We start from the raw sequence: 14,931 nt of genomic DNA, 5'->3' as shown, positions 1-14,931 counted from the left end.
AAAACAAACAAACAGAATCTATTTGATGTAAATAAAAACAGTTTATTTTTTATTTTCACTGATGACGTTCAGTAGTTTAGTTTTCATCAACGACAATCAACTGTCTCCATGTCTGTCTGTATGTGTCTGTCTGTGTTTGAGTCTGTGTGTGCCTCTGTGTGTGCCTGTGTGTCTGTGCCTCTGTGTGTGTCTGTGTCTGTGCCTCTGTGTGTGTCTGTGTGTCTGTGTCTGTGTCTGTGTGTGTGTGTGTCTGTGTTCTGTGTGTGTCTGTGTGTGTGTGTCTGTGTCTCTCTGTGTGTCTGTGTCTCTGTGTGTGTTCCGCTGTGTGTGTCTGTCTCTTTGTGTGTGTATAAACAAATAAATGTAAAACCAGTGTTGTACCAATACTTTATTTTGTTATATATATTCTATACTTTTAATCCTGTTAGTTTTTCTAGTCTCAATGGTTTACAGTTTTCACCCATTCACACATCACCATCAGAAAATGACTTTTGATGCATTATCATACTTTTACTTGTACTTTTACTCAAGTATCCCTTTAAAGTACTTAATACTAGACTAAAACTGAGTCAATAATAATAATGTTAACAACCGTGATTAAAACACCTGTATTTGAAGCACAGAACTCTGGGTAATGGAGTTTGTTTATTTAGATAGAAATATAAGATGAACACAAACAAACAAACAAACCTTTGTTTTATTCTCTGCTTTTTACTGTGTTGTTATTGACAGACTGTCATTCTGTCCATCCTGACAGACACATCCCTCCTCTGGGTTTTTGTGGAGTTTGTCCTCACTCAATGTGAGGGTCTAAGAACAGAGGGTCTAAGGTCAGAAATCTAAGGACAGAGGATCTAAGAACAGGGGTCTAAAGACAGAGGGTCTAAGGACAAAGGGACTAAGGACAGAGGGTCTAAGGACAGAAGGTGTCCCTGTTGTTCTATATAAATAATAATAAATAAACAGAATCTATTTGATGTAAATAAAAACAGTTTATTTTTTTATTTTCACTGATGACGTTCAGTAGTTTTCATCAACGACAATCAACTGTCTCCATGTCTGTCTGTGTCTCTTTCTGTCTGTGTCTGTCTGTGTGTCTGTGTTTGAGTCTGTGTCTGTGTCCGTCTATAATACCTACTGCAGCCTGTGGGGGAAATGGCTGTTTCCATGGTAACACTGATGTTATCTCAAGTCACATGGGGACATTAAAAGTAACTGGACTTGGATCACAGTCCAGGATCGGCTGACCTCTGACCCCAGAGGTCGGGTCAGGTCTACAGCTTCTCCACGTAGTTCCCAGGAAACATTCCCTCTCTGCCACGGAGACGTCCAAACCACCAGCCCGACGGATCTGAGGACACAGAGACACAGAGAGAGACAGAGAGACATAGAGAGACAGAGACACAGAGAGAGAGACATAGAGTGAGAGTAGAAGAGACAGAATCAGTTTAGTAACAGTAGTCGTACTGATTCTGATTGGTCGACTTTTTGCCGTGTTCATTTCATACAGTCTATGGTTAATTTGATTTCATGAGGAGGAATGTACCAACTGCTAATGGAGGAGTTTTCAGAGCACCTCCTTTCAGAGCACCTCCTTTCAGAGCACTTCCTTTCAGAACACCTCCTTTCAGAGCAGCACTTCCTTTCAGACTCCTTCCTTTCAGAGCACCTTCCTTTCAGAGCACTTCCTTTCAGAGCACTTCCTTTCAGAACACCTCCTTTTTCAGAGCACCTCCTTCAGAGCACCTCCTTTCAGAACATTTCAGAACACCTTTCAGAGCAACACCTCCTTTCAGAGCACTTTCCTCATTTCAGAACACCTCAGAGCACCTCCTTTCAGCATCTTCCTTTCAGAGCACTTCCTTTTAGAACACCTCCTTTCAGAACATCTCCTTTCAGAGCACTTCCTTTCAAAGTACCTCCTTTCAGAGCACCTCCTTTCAGAACATCTCCTTTCAGAACATCTCATTTCAGAACACCTCCTTTCAGAGCACTTCCTTTCAGAACACCTCCTTTCAGAGCACCTCCTTTCAGAACACCTCATTTCAGAGCACCTCCTTTTTTCCTTTCAGCACTTCCTTTCAGAGAACACCTCCTTTCAGAACATCTCCTTTCAGAGCACTTCCAGAGTCCTTTCACCTCCTTTCAGAACATCTCCTTTCTTCCTTTCAGAGCACTTTTCAGAACACCTCCTTCAGAGCACCTCCTTTCAGAGCAGAACACCTCCTTTCAGAGCACCTCCTTTCAGAACACCTCTTTCAGAGCAAGAGCATTTCAGAGCAGAGCACTTCCTTTCAGAGCACTTCCTTTTAGAACACCTCCTTTCAGCACCTCCTTTCAGAGCCTTCCTTTCAGAGCACCTCCTTTCAGAGCACCTCCTTTCAGAGCACCTCCTTTCAGCACTTCCCAGAAGCACCTCCTTTCAGAACACCTCCTTTCAGAGCACTTCCTTTTCCTTTAACACCTCATTTCAGAACACCTCATTTCAGAGCACCTCCTTTCAGAGCACTTCCTTTCAGAGCACTTCCTTTTAGAACACCTCATTTCACCTCATTTCAGAGCACCTCCTTCAGAACACCTCCTTCCAGAACATCTCCTTTCACACTCCTTTCAGTCCTCCTTTCAGAACACCTCCTTCAGACACCTCATTTCAGAGCACCTCCTTTTTCAGAGCACCTTTCAGAACACCTCCTTTCAGAGCACCTCCTTTCAGAACACCTCATTTCAGAACACCTCATTTCAGAGCACCTCCTTTCAGCACTTCCTTTCAGAGCACTTCCTTCACTTCCTTTAGAACACCTCCTTTCAGAACATCTCCTTTCAGAACATCTCCTTTCAGAACATCTTTCAGAGCACCTCCTTTCAGAGCACTTCCTTTCAGAACATCTCCTTTCAGAACATCTCCTTTCAGAACATCTCCTTTCAGCACCTCCTTTCAGAGCACTTCCTTTTCAGAACACCTCCTTTCAGAACATCTCCTTTCAGAGCACCTCCTTTCAGAGCACTTCCTTAACACCTCCTTTCACCTCCTTTCAGAACACTCCTTTCAGAGCACTTCCTTTTTTCTTTCAGAACGCCTCCTTTCAGACTTTCAGAGCACCTCCTTTCAAAGCACTTCCTTTCAGAGCACTCCTTTCCTCCTTTCAGAGCACCTCCTTTCAGAACATCTCCATTCAGAGCACCTCCTTTCAGAACATCTCCATTCAGAACACCTCCTTTCAGAGCACTTCCTTTAAGAACACCTCCTTTCAGAGCACTTAATTTCAGAACAGTAGTAGTAGTAGAAATAGTAGTAGTAGAAGTACCTTCAGTGAGTATGTCGATGACATCATCAGCGTTAAAGCTCAGCTCATCAGTGTCCTGGGCGTCATAAGCATAAAGAGCTTTGCACTGAGGAGAGCGAGGCTTTGGTTTGGGGGCGGGTTTAGGTCGACCTGCTCCTGGGAGGGGCTTCACCTCCTTCGATCGCCGCCGCTGCAGCCTGCAGGAAACACAGGGATTACAACAGACTCCGCCTCCACAGACCACAACACACAGGGATTACAACAGACTCCGCTTCCACAGACCACAACACACAGGGACTACAACACAGTCCGCCTCCTGGTGATCCTGGCTACACTGGTTACTCTGGTAACCTGGCTAACCTGGTTAACCTGGTGACCCTAGTTAACGTGGAGATTACCCTGCAGCTCCCTGCTCAGGAACGTCCATGAAGCCCATGTCATAGTGTTTGTGGGTGTGGTCGTCATGGCGACGCTGGCTCTGGAGGCGGGGCAGACTTGGCTGCTCCATGCTGGACTGTTGCCTCAACAGGGAGCTTCTGGAGGAGGGGCCACCTCTGGGAGCTCCACCCACCCTATGGCGAGAACCTATGGAAACAAAAGAGTCAAATTACGGCTGAAAACATCAGGTGATGAAGAATTGTTTCAAAGTTACCTGAGCTATACTGGCTGGTGGGCGGAGCCTGGCCGCCCATGTAGCGACTCTTCCTGTTGTCCTTCCTCGTTGGACCTGCAGATCAGACAGGAAGTGAGGAGAAGGAGCGCACACACACACACACACACACACACACACACTGAGGTCAGGACTTACGTGAGTTCTTGGGCAGACCCGGTCCGATGGAGACCTGCAGAACCTTCCCACTTGGCTTCAGGACCGCATCGTCCCCCTGACCCACCTGGAACTGGATCTGTCTGGATCCTGCAGAGCTGAATGGACCCCACCCGCCCTTCTTCACCTTATATTCCAGACTGGAGAAAGAGAAAGGGTTCAGCTCAGACCTGAAAGCAGGGTTTTAGATTTTCAGATCAGGATCAGACTCACAGGTTGTTGAATTTGAGCGGCAGCTTCTTCTCCGTTTTCTCCTGATAACGTTTGACGAGAAGACTGAGGAACTCGGTCTTAAAGATGCTCTGAAGGACGCTGTCATACTCCTCCTCATGGACGATGAAGAAGTCGTCCTGCAAAGTGCTGACAAACACGAGGAAGAAGGTTCTAAGCTCAGGTCCAGTCTTGGTTTAAGGTCTGATCTAAGTTCAGAAAAATCTCTGGGAATGATTTTTAATTATTATTTTAAATCATTACATTCTGATTCTGACTCTAGTTTTAGTTGAGATCCACATTCTAGTGATGGTACTAGTTCTAATCCTGGTCTTGGTTCTGGTTCTGGTGAGGTACCTGAGGGAGACAGACTGAATATTGTTGAGCTCAATCTTCCTCTTGAGAACTTCCTGGATCTGGCCTTTATCTGGACCCTGTTTCACCTTCTCTCGACCGATCAGGTATAGGAACTTCGGGCTCAGGATGAGGTCTCGTTTGACGCTCTGTGTGTGAGACAACAAAGAAAAGTTCTAACGGGCCCTGCTGAAACCTGGTCTCTGGTCTCTTCCTGGGCCGAGATTTTACCCTGAATTTCCGGTCATATTTCAGAACCACGTCAGCGAAGTCTATCCTCTCCCGCCGGCCGACAAACTGTCGGATCTCCGGGTGGTTGTCCGTCCCGATGTAGTCTCCCACAAAGTTGCGATTGATGCTGTTTCTGCGTCGTTCCTTCTTGTTCAGGAGGACGTCCGACGCTGCAAGAAAACACTCATCACTTCATAAAGAGATCGAGGACAAAGACACGGACCTTGTCTCACATTGTGGACACAGTCTTACCTTCCTCTCTCATCTTGACGTACTTGCGGACAGCGATGTGTTTACGCCACGCTTTCTGGATGACCCGAGCGTAACCGTTGTACTTCCTCTCCCTCATCTCTTCCAGTAAGAAGAGCTGCAGAGAAAACAGAACCAGAACCAGAACCAGATCAGAATCCTTCAGTCTGACTCAGGTTCTGCTCAACTGAAGTGGGTTCATGTTCCCCTGTTTCTGAGAACCAGCCTGAGACACTGCACGTCTGAGAGTCTGGTTCTCTCACAGAGTCTGGTTCTCTGTGTGTTTCAGGCTGGTCCTCGACAGCAGGGGTGCTCAGAACCTCAAAGATCTCATACAGATTCTGGGGCTTTGATGAAGATTTTGGACTTCCCCAGCTGGAACTGGTCCTGGTCCATGTGGACAGATTTTAGAAGGTGCAGGACTCCCTGACGCTGGTCTCCTCTCCAGTGAGGCCACGTCTCCTTGGTCAGGATGGCGTACCTGCAGCACAATATCGTTACCGTGACGACACCTGAATCAACGGCACGGTGCCAAGCTCATGTTTGACCTCTGACCTCTGCAGGAACTTGTTGAAGACTCGTCTGTAGGCGTATCCAGCCCGGCGGACGCGAATGTTCTCCCGCAAACCCAGGTACTCCACCTGGTGGCGGACACGGTTCTCCTCCCAGTCCCGAGGACGCTTGGTCTCGTTGGGTTTGATGCAGCGGATGTAGTGAGGCGTGCACTTCATCAGCGTCTGCACCAGAGTGTTGGCTTGTTTCTACAGGAGGGGGCGGAGTTACTGTCACACCAGACATGAACACCTGTCAACACATCTCTCTCTCTCGCTCTCTCTCTCTCTCACCTTGATCTTGCTGCTGGCTGTGCTCGGACGCCCTCTCTTCTCCGCCTCCAGGTTTTCAGGAAATAAAGCTCTGATGAACGGACTGAGACACAACACACACTCACTGTGTGGACATGTCCTCACTGTGGAGACACGTCCACTCACTGTGGAGACACGTCCTCACTGTGGAGGCGTGTCCTCACTGTGAAGGCGTGTCATCAGTAGTTTACTTACAACTCACTGCTCTGCATCAGTTCGATGATGTCATTAAACAAAACGTCTCTGTTTCTCTCACAGAAGCCACTGACGTCATAGGAAACCTGGACATGGACGGGAGGACAGAGTCAGAGTGTACTACATGTGTACTGCATGTGCACTATAAGTGTACTATATGTGTACTGTGTTTCTACTATAAGTGTACTACATGTGTACTACATGTGTACTGCATGTGTGTACTACGTGTACTGCATGTGCACTATAAGTGTACTACATGTGTACTGCATGTGTAATGTGTGTGTACTGCATGTGTACTACATGTGAAATGCATGTGTACTGTGTGTACTGCATGTGTGCTGCGTGTGTACTGCGTGTGTACGTCGTGTGTACGTCGTGTGTACTGCATGTGTACTACATGTGTACTGCATGTGTACTACATGTGTACTACATGTGTACTACATCGTGTGTACTGCATGTGTGTACCTTGCCGGCATAGTGATGGACGACGAAGCCTCTGTTCCAGCTGCTGAAATGCTCGTGTCCGTCCATCTGTCCCTGCAGCTTCTGCAGCAGAGTCTGATCGGCTCCTTCTCCTTTAGCGTGCATCGTAGCACAGACGTCGTCCAGGATACTCATGATCCCAACAGGATTCTGGGTAATGAGGACAGCGATGAGGACAGTGAATCAAACATGTTACAGTAAGAAGAGGTCTGCTCTCTGATTGGTCGACTCACCAGTTTGGACTCGATGAGGTCACAAACCACTTTATTGTTGAAATACTCGATCGGTGTCCATTTGATTCCCTCCTGGACATACTCGTCCTGAGACACGGGACATGAAGACACACAACTGTGTCAACAACAGAGGACATGAAGACAACAGGTAGACTTGTAGTCAAGACCGCCTAAACCAAGACCGAGACCGGAAAAAAACCCGGACTAGTGTTGAAGTTTGACCATTGTTCTGCTGGATTCTTGTGAAAGACGTCCTGTGACTTTTTGTCAAGAACGCTGAGAACTCAAGACACAACTGTACAACACTGACACACACACACACACACACACAGACAGACACACACACACACACACATACACACAGAGACAGACAGACACACACACAGACACACACTCACCTGTTCTGCCTTCAGTGTGAGTTCAATAAAAATCTGTTGCAGCTTCTCGTTCACAAAGTTGATGCAGAATTGTTCAAAACCATTTTTCTGAAAGAAAGACAAATCCATCAGGGACATTTATGAGACAGCAGGACTGTGTCTGTCCTCTGTCCTCCAGGTCATGTCTTGTTACCTGGAAGATCTCAAAGCCATAGATGTCCAACACTCCGATGTTAAATTCTTCCTGATCTTTCTGCATGGCTTTATTAATGCTCTGTAACACACACACACACACACACACACACACACACACACACACAGGTGTGTCAGTTATGGAGGACGAAACATGACTTATGTATAAATAAATAAAAGATGTTGACGAGATAATCTATGTTTTGATTTGGTGCTACACAGATAAAATTGAATTGAATTGAATTAATTTCTACGTTCTATTCACCTACATGTATTTATTTCTGTATTTCTGTGTCCATATGTTAATGAGGTAGGCGGTCCTAACCTCAGTCAACAGCATGATTGGTTACAGGAGTGTGCTCGATCTGGGTCGACTACTTCTGCCTTACTAGCGGCGCTGAGTCGTGTACAGGAATGCTGTTGGATAGCGCTCAGCACTGTTGCCAGCTCCTGAGTAAGGAGAGCAGCTATTGGTCGTCCTAAAAGTGGCAAAATTGCATAATTTACCATTTGCCTGATATAACCGCATGTGCTCCGTGACACAGTACAGACATCAGTACTGACACATTTACACCGCGCTCTGTAAGCCAGGCCATGGGGTGGTGAGCGTCTGCGGGGAGGGGGCGGGGCAACTGCAGAGGGATACGTGCGTTCACGTCCGAGTCTCCACAAACGTCTCCAAACACCACAAACGTCTCCAAACATCTCCTAACATCACATATGTCTCCAAACATCACAAACGTCTCCTAACAAAGCGTCTCCAAACATCACAAATGTCTCCAAACAACAAATGTCTCCAAACACCACAAACACCACAAACGTCTCCAAACATCTCCTAACATCACAAAGCGTCTCTAAATGTCTCCAAACAGCGTCTCCAAACACCACAAACATCTCCAAACATCACAAGCGTCTCCAAACACCACAAACGTCTCCAAACACCACAAACATTTCCTAACACCACAAATGTCTCTAAACATCACAAACGTCTCTAACAAATGTCTCCAAACATCACAAACATCTCCAAACACCACAAAGCGTCTCAGAACAAGCGTCTCCAAACATCACAAAGCGTCTCCTAACACCACAAAATCTCCAAACACCACAAACGTCTCCTAACAAATGTCTCCAAACATCACAAACGTCTCCTAACACCACAAACGTCTCCAAACACCACAAAAGTCTCCAAACGCCACAAAAAGTCTCCAAACGCCACAAAAAGTCTCCAATAACTCCAGAAAAAGTCACTAGATTTGTCGCTGGTCTGAGCAGGTCTGCCTCCCGGTCCAGGACGTTACGGTACGTTACAGGGAGGAAGGCTTGGGATCGGGTCTCTGATCTGACCAATCATGCTGTTGACTGAGGCTAGGACCTCCTACCTCATCAACATACGGACACAGACATCTTTTATTCATACATGTATTTATGTCTCGTCCTCCATAGTCAGTGACATCGCAGGTGAACTCACGTGAACCAGGAAGTCAAAGAGTCGAGCGTACAGAGCTTTGGACAGGGCGTCTCTGGTGAAGGACGCCTGCTCCGTGTTCAGAGTCACAGAGATAGACTCGCTCTTCCCGCCCCACTTACTGTCCATCACTCTGCTCGTCAGCTTACTGCACACGCCATCCTGAGGGATTCCCAGCAGGAACGCCGGGAACGCCAGGACTGAGAGGGACAGACACACAGACACAGTGAGACACAGACAGACACAGAGTGAGACCAGTGGACATGAGACGTCTCCATGTCTTATGTCAGTGGGCGTGGTCATGTGATCAGGGGGCGTAGTCAGTACTCACAGTCCTGGCTCTCCACCACAGCGTAGTTGTTCTCTTCTCTGAAGTTAATGTTTCCCAGATGAAGAATTCCTGCAATGATCTGAAGAACTGAGTCCTGGTCCTCAACAGTCAGACCCACCACAGACATGGCCGCCTGAGACACAGACAGGTACATCACTGACAGACAGGTACATCACAGACAGACAGGTACAGACAGACAGGTACAGACCATGGTGTCAGTGAACTCCTTCTTATCGTCGATGTCCTCCACCGTAAATGTTCCTGATTGGTTGAGGTAGCTGTAGTAGTCAGGGGTCGTGACCCCGAGGTTCTCTCTTTGCTCCGCTGTCGCCCCCTCCAGCAGCTGAGGTCAGAGGTCACACAGAGGGGCAGCCATAAGTCCCTCTGTACCTGGTAGTAGATGTAGTATTTTTTGCAGTACCTGGTAGCAGATGTAGTATTTTTTGCAGTACCTGGTAGTAGATGTGGAAGTTTCTCTCGCCAGAATTCTGGGAAACAACTCGACTTTTCTCCAACAGGAAGTTGGAAATCTTGCCTCCGTCAGGAGCTCCGCCCCGACTGAACTGGATCTCAAAGTATTTACCCTGAACATGTTTGTGTTTACGTGTTAGTTTGTTTAAATGTTTGTTCACATGTTTATTTACATGTTTACATTCAGACTCACAAATCTGCTAGAGTTGTTGTTGCGAACTGTCTTTGCATTACCAAACGCCTCTAGCAGGGGGTTGGACTGTAGGATGATGTCTTTAACATGCTGTGCACACACACACACACACACACACACACACATCAGCAACAATAACCAAGGTAACAACATCCTTGACTGTAGGACTAGAGTACCTGTACTTTGTCTCCTCCTCCCGACACTTTGGACACGTAACTCATGATGAATTTAGCTGCAACAGTTTTTCCAGCTCCGCTTTCACCACTGAGACAAAGACACAAAGACTCAAACCACAAAGCTTCAAACCACAAAGACACAAAACCACAGAGACTCAAACCACAAAGACACACAACCAGAGACTCAAACCACAAAGACACAAACCACAAAGACACAAACCACAAAGACTCAAACCACAAAGACACAAACCACAAAGACTCAAACCACAAAGACACACAACCAGAGACTCAAACCACAAAGACTTTTAAAAATGTCTTGTTTTTGGTTTATTTTCACAGGTAAACAGTGTGAGGCTCCGCCTACCTGATGATGACACACTGGTTCTCACTGTCAATCATCATATTTCTGTACATGTTGTCAGCCAGAGCGTAGATGTGGGGCAGGTTCTCATACTGAGCCTGGAGGGGGGAGGGGGCATGGTTAATGATACAGCTACATGTGGGGTTAAAGGTCAAGGGTCATTATCTCACCGCGCCCTGGTAGAGTTCCACCTCCCGGTCCGTGAAGTACGGAAGCTGTTTGAACGGGTTCACTGAGATGAGAACAGGACCGATGTAGGTCTGATAGAACCCGGTCAAGGATCAGAACCAGGACCTGACAGTTCTAATCAATACATCTAAGCATCTAGCATGAGCTCACATTAGCCAAACTGTCACCTGTGAGCTAAGCTAACATGCGCTAACATTAGGAAATGTCATTTGATTCACACATAAAACTAATTTCCAGAACAGCCTTCTTCCACCTGCGGAACATTATGAAAATTAGAAACATTCTGTCTTTACAGGATGCTGAAAAACTAGTTCATGCTTTTGTTACATCTAGATTAGATTACTGTAACTCCTTATTAGCAGGATGTTCTAACAAGTCTGTTAGAATCCTTCAGTTAATTCAAAATGCTGCAGCACGAGTTCTGACAGGAACTAGAAAGAGAGACCATATAACTCCAGTGTTAGCTTCTCTACACTGGCTCCCCATACAGTTTAGAATTCAATTTAAAATCCTCCTCCTCACGTACAAAGCACTTAATGGTCACGCCCCTTCATACCTGAAAGACCTAGTCTTACCCTATCATCCTAATAGACCACTTAGGTCACAAAATACAGGTTTACTTGTGGTTCCCAGAGTCTGTAAGAGTAGAATGGGAGGCAGAGCCTTTAGCTACCAGGCTCCTCTCCTGTGGAACCAGATTCCAATGATAGTTCGGGAGGCGGACACTCTCTCTGTATTTAAAGTTAAACTTAAAACTTTCCTTTTTGATAAAGCTTATAGTTAGAGCTGGTTCAAACCTGGACCATCTCTTAGTTATGCTGTTATAGAACTAAACTGCTGGGGGATTTTCCTGTGGTACACGCACATTCACTCTCTCACACTCAGCATTTGATTATGACTTTTTATATGTCATTAACATTGTCTCTTTCTCTCCCTAGTTTGTGTCTTTCCTTCCTTCCCTCTCTCTCTCTCTGTATTCTCATCATGCAGGTTGCAGGATCCAGATCCAGTTTCCGAGGCTACGCTCATCGTCACCATTATTATTATTTTGTAAATTAAAAAGTCGATATCAGTAACTGTATAAACTTGTAACCTGATACAGTTGTTGTGTATCTGCTGCTGGTCTCCCTCTCTCTCTTCTGTCTATCCCTCATCTCCCTCTTGTCCTTTCTCTCCCCCCATTTTCTGTCCCCCACCTCTCCACTATCCCCCATTTTTCCTTTCACCCCAACCGGTTGAGGCAGATGACCACACATATCTGAGCCTGGTTCTGTCAGAGATTTCTTCTGTTAAGAGGGAGTTTTTTCTCTCCACTGATGCCTAGTGTTTGCTCATTGTGTGAACTGTTGGGGGTCTCTGCTCTCTTTGATGTTGTCTATGTACAGACCTGAGATCATGTATGTTGTGATTTGGCGCTATACAAATAAAATTGAATTGAATTGAATTGAATTGAATTAGCCAAATTGCCACCTGTGAGCTAAGCTAACATGAGCTAACGTTTGTTTGTGATGATTTTGGTGGAAACAGAACTGTGACCTTTGACCTGTGGGGAGCAGCCCTGAAGAAGTCTGGCAAACACTCTCACAGAAGACATGTGTCTCTGTCTCCTGGACATGTTCAGAGGACACATGTGTGTCCCTCAGAGTGAAGTGAGGATACAAAGATGTAATCGTCCATGTATCTCTTCTTCAGGTTGTCCGTGATGGCGTCCTCGTTGACCTTGGACAGAAGGACCATGTCGTCCACGCCGCTCACCTTCACGTTCTGAGCCTGCCAATGGTAACGCTCCTTACTGCCCTGAGGGGGAGGAGCAGAGGGAAGGGGGCAGGGTCAGTGATTGATAAACTGATGAGTTACATTTACAACTGACTGTGTGTGTGTGTGTGTGAATTCCCAGCATTCCTCTGTCTTGTGGGATCATGTCCTGTTCAGGATCAGAGCGGCAGAGACGTCTGGACACGTTTGTCCCAACCTGTCTGCAGTGTGTGTGTGTGTGTGTGTTTTAGGGAAATGTCTTCACAAGTACACAAAGACAAGAATGAGCACTATATTAAAACATGATAATGAATAAATATTGACTGATTGGTTGATTTGTCAAAGGTCATCAGCTGATTATTGTCACATGACAAACATGTTTCTATAGAAACAGCTGCTGTCAGTGATGACGTCATCATGAGGTCATGAAACAATGTTATGATTGTTCCCTCTGGCAGATGACCGCACATCTCTGAGCCTGGTTCTTCTGTTAAGAAGGAGTTTTTTCTCTCCACTGATGCCTAGTGTTTGCTCATTGTGTGAACTGTTGTGTTTCTCTGCTCTCTTTGATGTTGTCTATGTACAGACCTGAGATCATGTATGTTATGATTTGGTGCTATACAAATAAAATTGAATTGAATTGAATTGATTTAGCCACACGGTTGGTGTAGTGGTTAGCACTCTTGCTTTTGCAGCAAGAAGACCCGGGTTCAAGCCCCGTTTGGGTCTTTCTGCATGGAGTTTGCATGTTCTCCCCGTGTGTGTGCGTGGGTTTTCTCCGGGTTCTCCAGCTTCTTCCAACAGTCCAAAAACATGCAATATGGGGGGATTAGGTCAAGTAGTGTCTCTGAATTGACCATAGGTGTGAGAGTGAATGGTTGTTTGTGTGTGTGACCCCGCCTATCGCCCTATATCAGCTGAGATTGACAGCGCCCCTCTGGTGAAGAATAAAGTGGTAGATGATGAAGAGGGCGCTGTGTCATTATCAACATTTCTGTTGTTTGTTTACGTTTATTAAACATTAACAATCGTTGAATTGTGATGCATTTTCTCTGAAGAATCATCACAACCTTTGAACCTGCACGCTCTCAATAGTCACCCCGGGTCACAGGAGGTCAAAGTGTCACAAATGTGATCAGCTACTAATCAATAATATAATCAATGGTATAATCAATAATATAATCTATGATATAATCAATAATATAATCGATTATATAATCAATCATTAAAATCAATAATATAATTAATAACATAAATCTATGATATGATCAATAATATAATCAATAATGTAATCAATAATGTAATCAATAATATAATCTATGATATAATCAATCACTAAAATCAATAACATAATCAATCATTAAAATCCCATTGATCATAAAAAGGGATCAAACTGAAGGTCTAAGGTTTGAAAGTTTGAGTCACAATCAAACAGAACCAGGACTTCCTGATCAGTATTAATGATCAGATCCAGGTCCTGGGACCAGGTCCAGGTTAGTGTCCTGGTCTTCAGACTGTGACTCAGTAAAGGCGTGAACTCACCATCTTGCTGTCTTCACTTCCTGTTTCAGGTAAAAGTTGAAGAAACTTCAGTCTTGGGTGTTTCCAGGTGGACTCAGGTGGACTCGCGTGGACTCAGGGTGACTGGGTCAGGTCCTGAACTGGACCTGAATCAGGTGAGTCTGGATCAGACCGGTTCAGATCAGCAGACTTTCAATCTCTGGACATTTTCTCTCGACTGTTTTTCTTCCTTTACTCTTCAACTGTGTGCAGGTGTGGGCAGGTTAAGCTCCGCCTCCTCCTCCCCCTCCTACCTGTGGAACTCTGGGTAATGAAGTGACACTGCTGCCCCCTGCTGTCAGGAGAAAGTCACTCAGGTTTTTATTGTTTTTATTGATTATTTCTATCTGGAATGAATTTGTTTATATTTGTAAATGCTAGTTTTTTATTTTGTTGTGTTTTGTAAACTCAGGTGAAGGAGGCATGGCCTCATTTCCTCTTCTCTCAGAGAGCGACGCTTCTAAACTCCAGAGCCGTCCAGAGCCGGTCCAAGAGACAACACTCCTGTCATGTGTCCTGCTGTTTTATTTGGTCGCGTTCGTGTGTGTGTGTGTGTGCACCACACAGTAAAAAAAATCACTCTTTCATTGTCTCCTTTACCCCATAAGAATAAATAAATTTCCCTTCTGAAATCCCACCATGCCCCGCCCCTCAGAAAATCCCACCTCACCATGATGACTACCAGGGCCAAACTACTAAGGGGGACCCAATCCAGTGTTGTTGTTTTTTGTTTCTTTGTTTTTTAAACATACTAAATAACTTGATAATGACTGAATGTATAAATCAATCACATTTTCAATTTAACTTCACTAACGCACACTTAGTGCTTCACTTTGAATATGTAAGTTTAAAATAAATGTGTGATCTCAGGTTAAAAGGTGTCTGGTTTGGTGTAAATAATGACTGTCATTATATTAATACAGGGGTCTACCA

At 45.4% G+C, this 14,931-nt stretch overlaps 1 protein-coding gene and 1 long non-coding RNA gene across 5 annotated transcripts; both read right to left on the bottom strand.

The window, feature by feature from the left end:
- Positions 1–972: 972 nt before the first annotated feature.
- Positions 973–14,228, bottom strand: myo1eb (myosin IEb). The gene is made up of 27 exons (XM_044034996.1): positions 13,981–14,228; positions 12,343–12,480; positions 10,665–10,754; positions 10,498–10,592; positions 10,134–10,221; positions 9,958–10,047; positions 9,746–9,877; positions 9,502–9,636; positions 9,294–9,426; positions 8,966–9,162; positions 7,499–7,579; positions 7,327–7,413; positions 6,929–7,015; positions 6,678–6,845; positions 6,213–6,298; positions 6,000–6,081; positions 5,710–5,915; positions 5,491–5,635; positions 5,158–5,272; positions 4,906–5,075; positions 4,678–4,823; positions 4,324–4,470; positions 4,093–4,250; positions 3,937–4,011; positions 3,683–3,869; positions 3,306–3,481; positions 973–1,351 (listed from the first exon to the last, which is right to left on the bottom strand). Exons 1-27 carry the CDS (start codon positions 13,981–13,983, stop codon positions 1,275–1,277), a joined length of 3,294 nt encoding a protein of 1,097 aa, XP_043890931.1. The 5' UTR covers positions 13,984–14,228; the 3' UTR covers positions 973–1,274.
- LOC122775199 lies at positions 1,836–3,012 on the bottom strand. Of its 4 annotated transcripts, none has more exons than XR_006361077.1 (4): positions 2,991–3,012; positions 2,677–2,748; positions 2,480–2,527; positions 1,836–2,054 (listed from the first exon to the last, which is right to left on the bottom strand). It is a non-coding gene; the product is annotated as an uncharacterized LOC122775199 (long non-coding RNA). The 4 variants fall into 4 exon arrangements; XR_006361075.1 differs by lacking the exon at positions 2,991–3,012 and adding an exon at positions 2,857–2,913; XR_006361076.1 differs by lacking the exons at positions 2,677–2,748; positions 2,991–3,012 and adding an exon at positions 2,800–2,839 and having other exon boundaries at positions 2,480–2,539.
- Positions 14,229–14,931: the final 703 nt, after the last annotated feature.

Source organism: Solea senegalensis, linkage group LG9 (assembly GCF_019176455.1).
Source record: "Solea senegalensis isolate Sse05_10M linkage group LG9, IFAPA_SoseM_1, whole genome shotgun sequence".
Taxonomy (NCBI): Eukaryota; Metazoa; Chordata; class Actinopteri; order Pleuronectiformes; family Soleidae; genus Solea; species Solea senegalensis.
The sequence above is the reverse complement of the archived record's forward strand: the minus strand, read 5'-3'. Positions and strand labels throughout refer to the sequence as shown.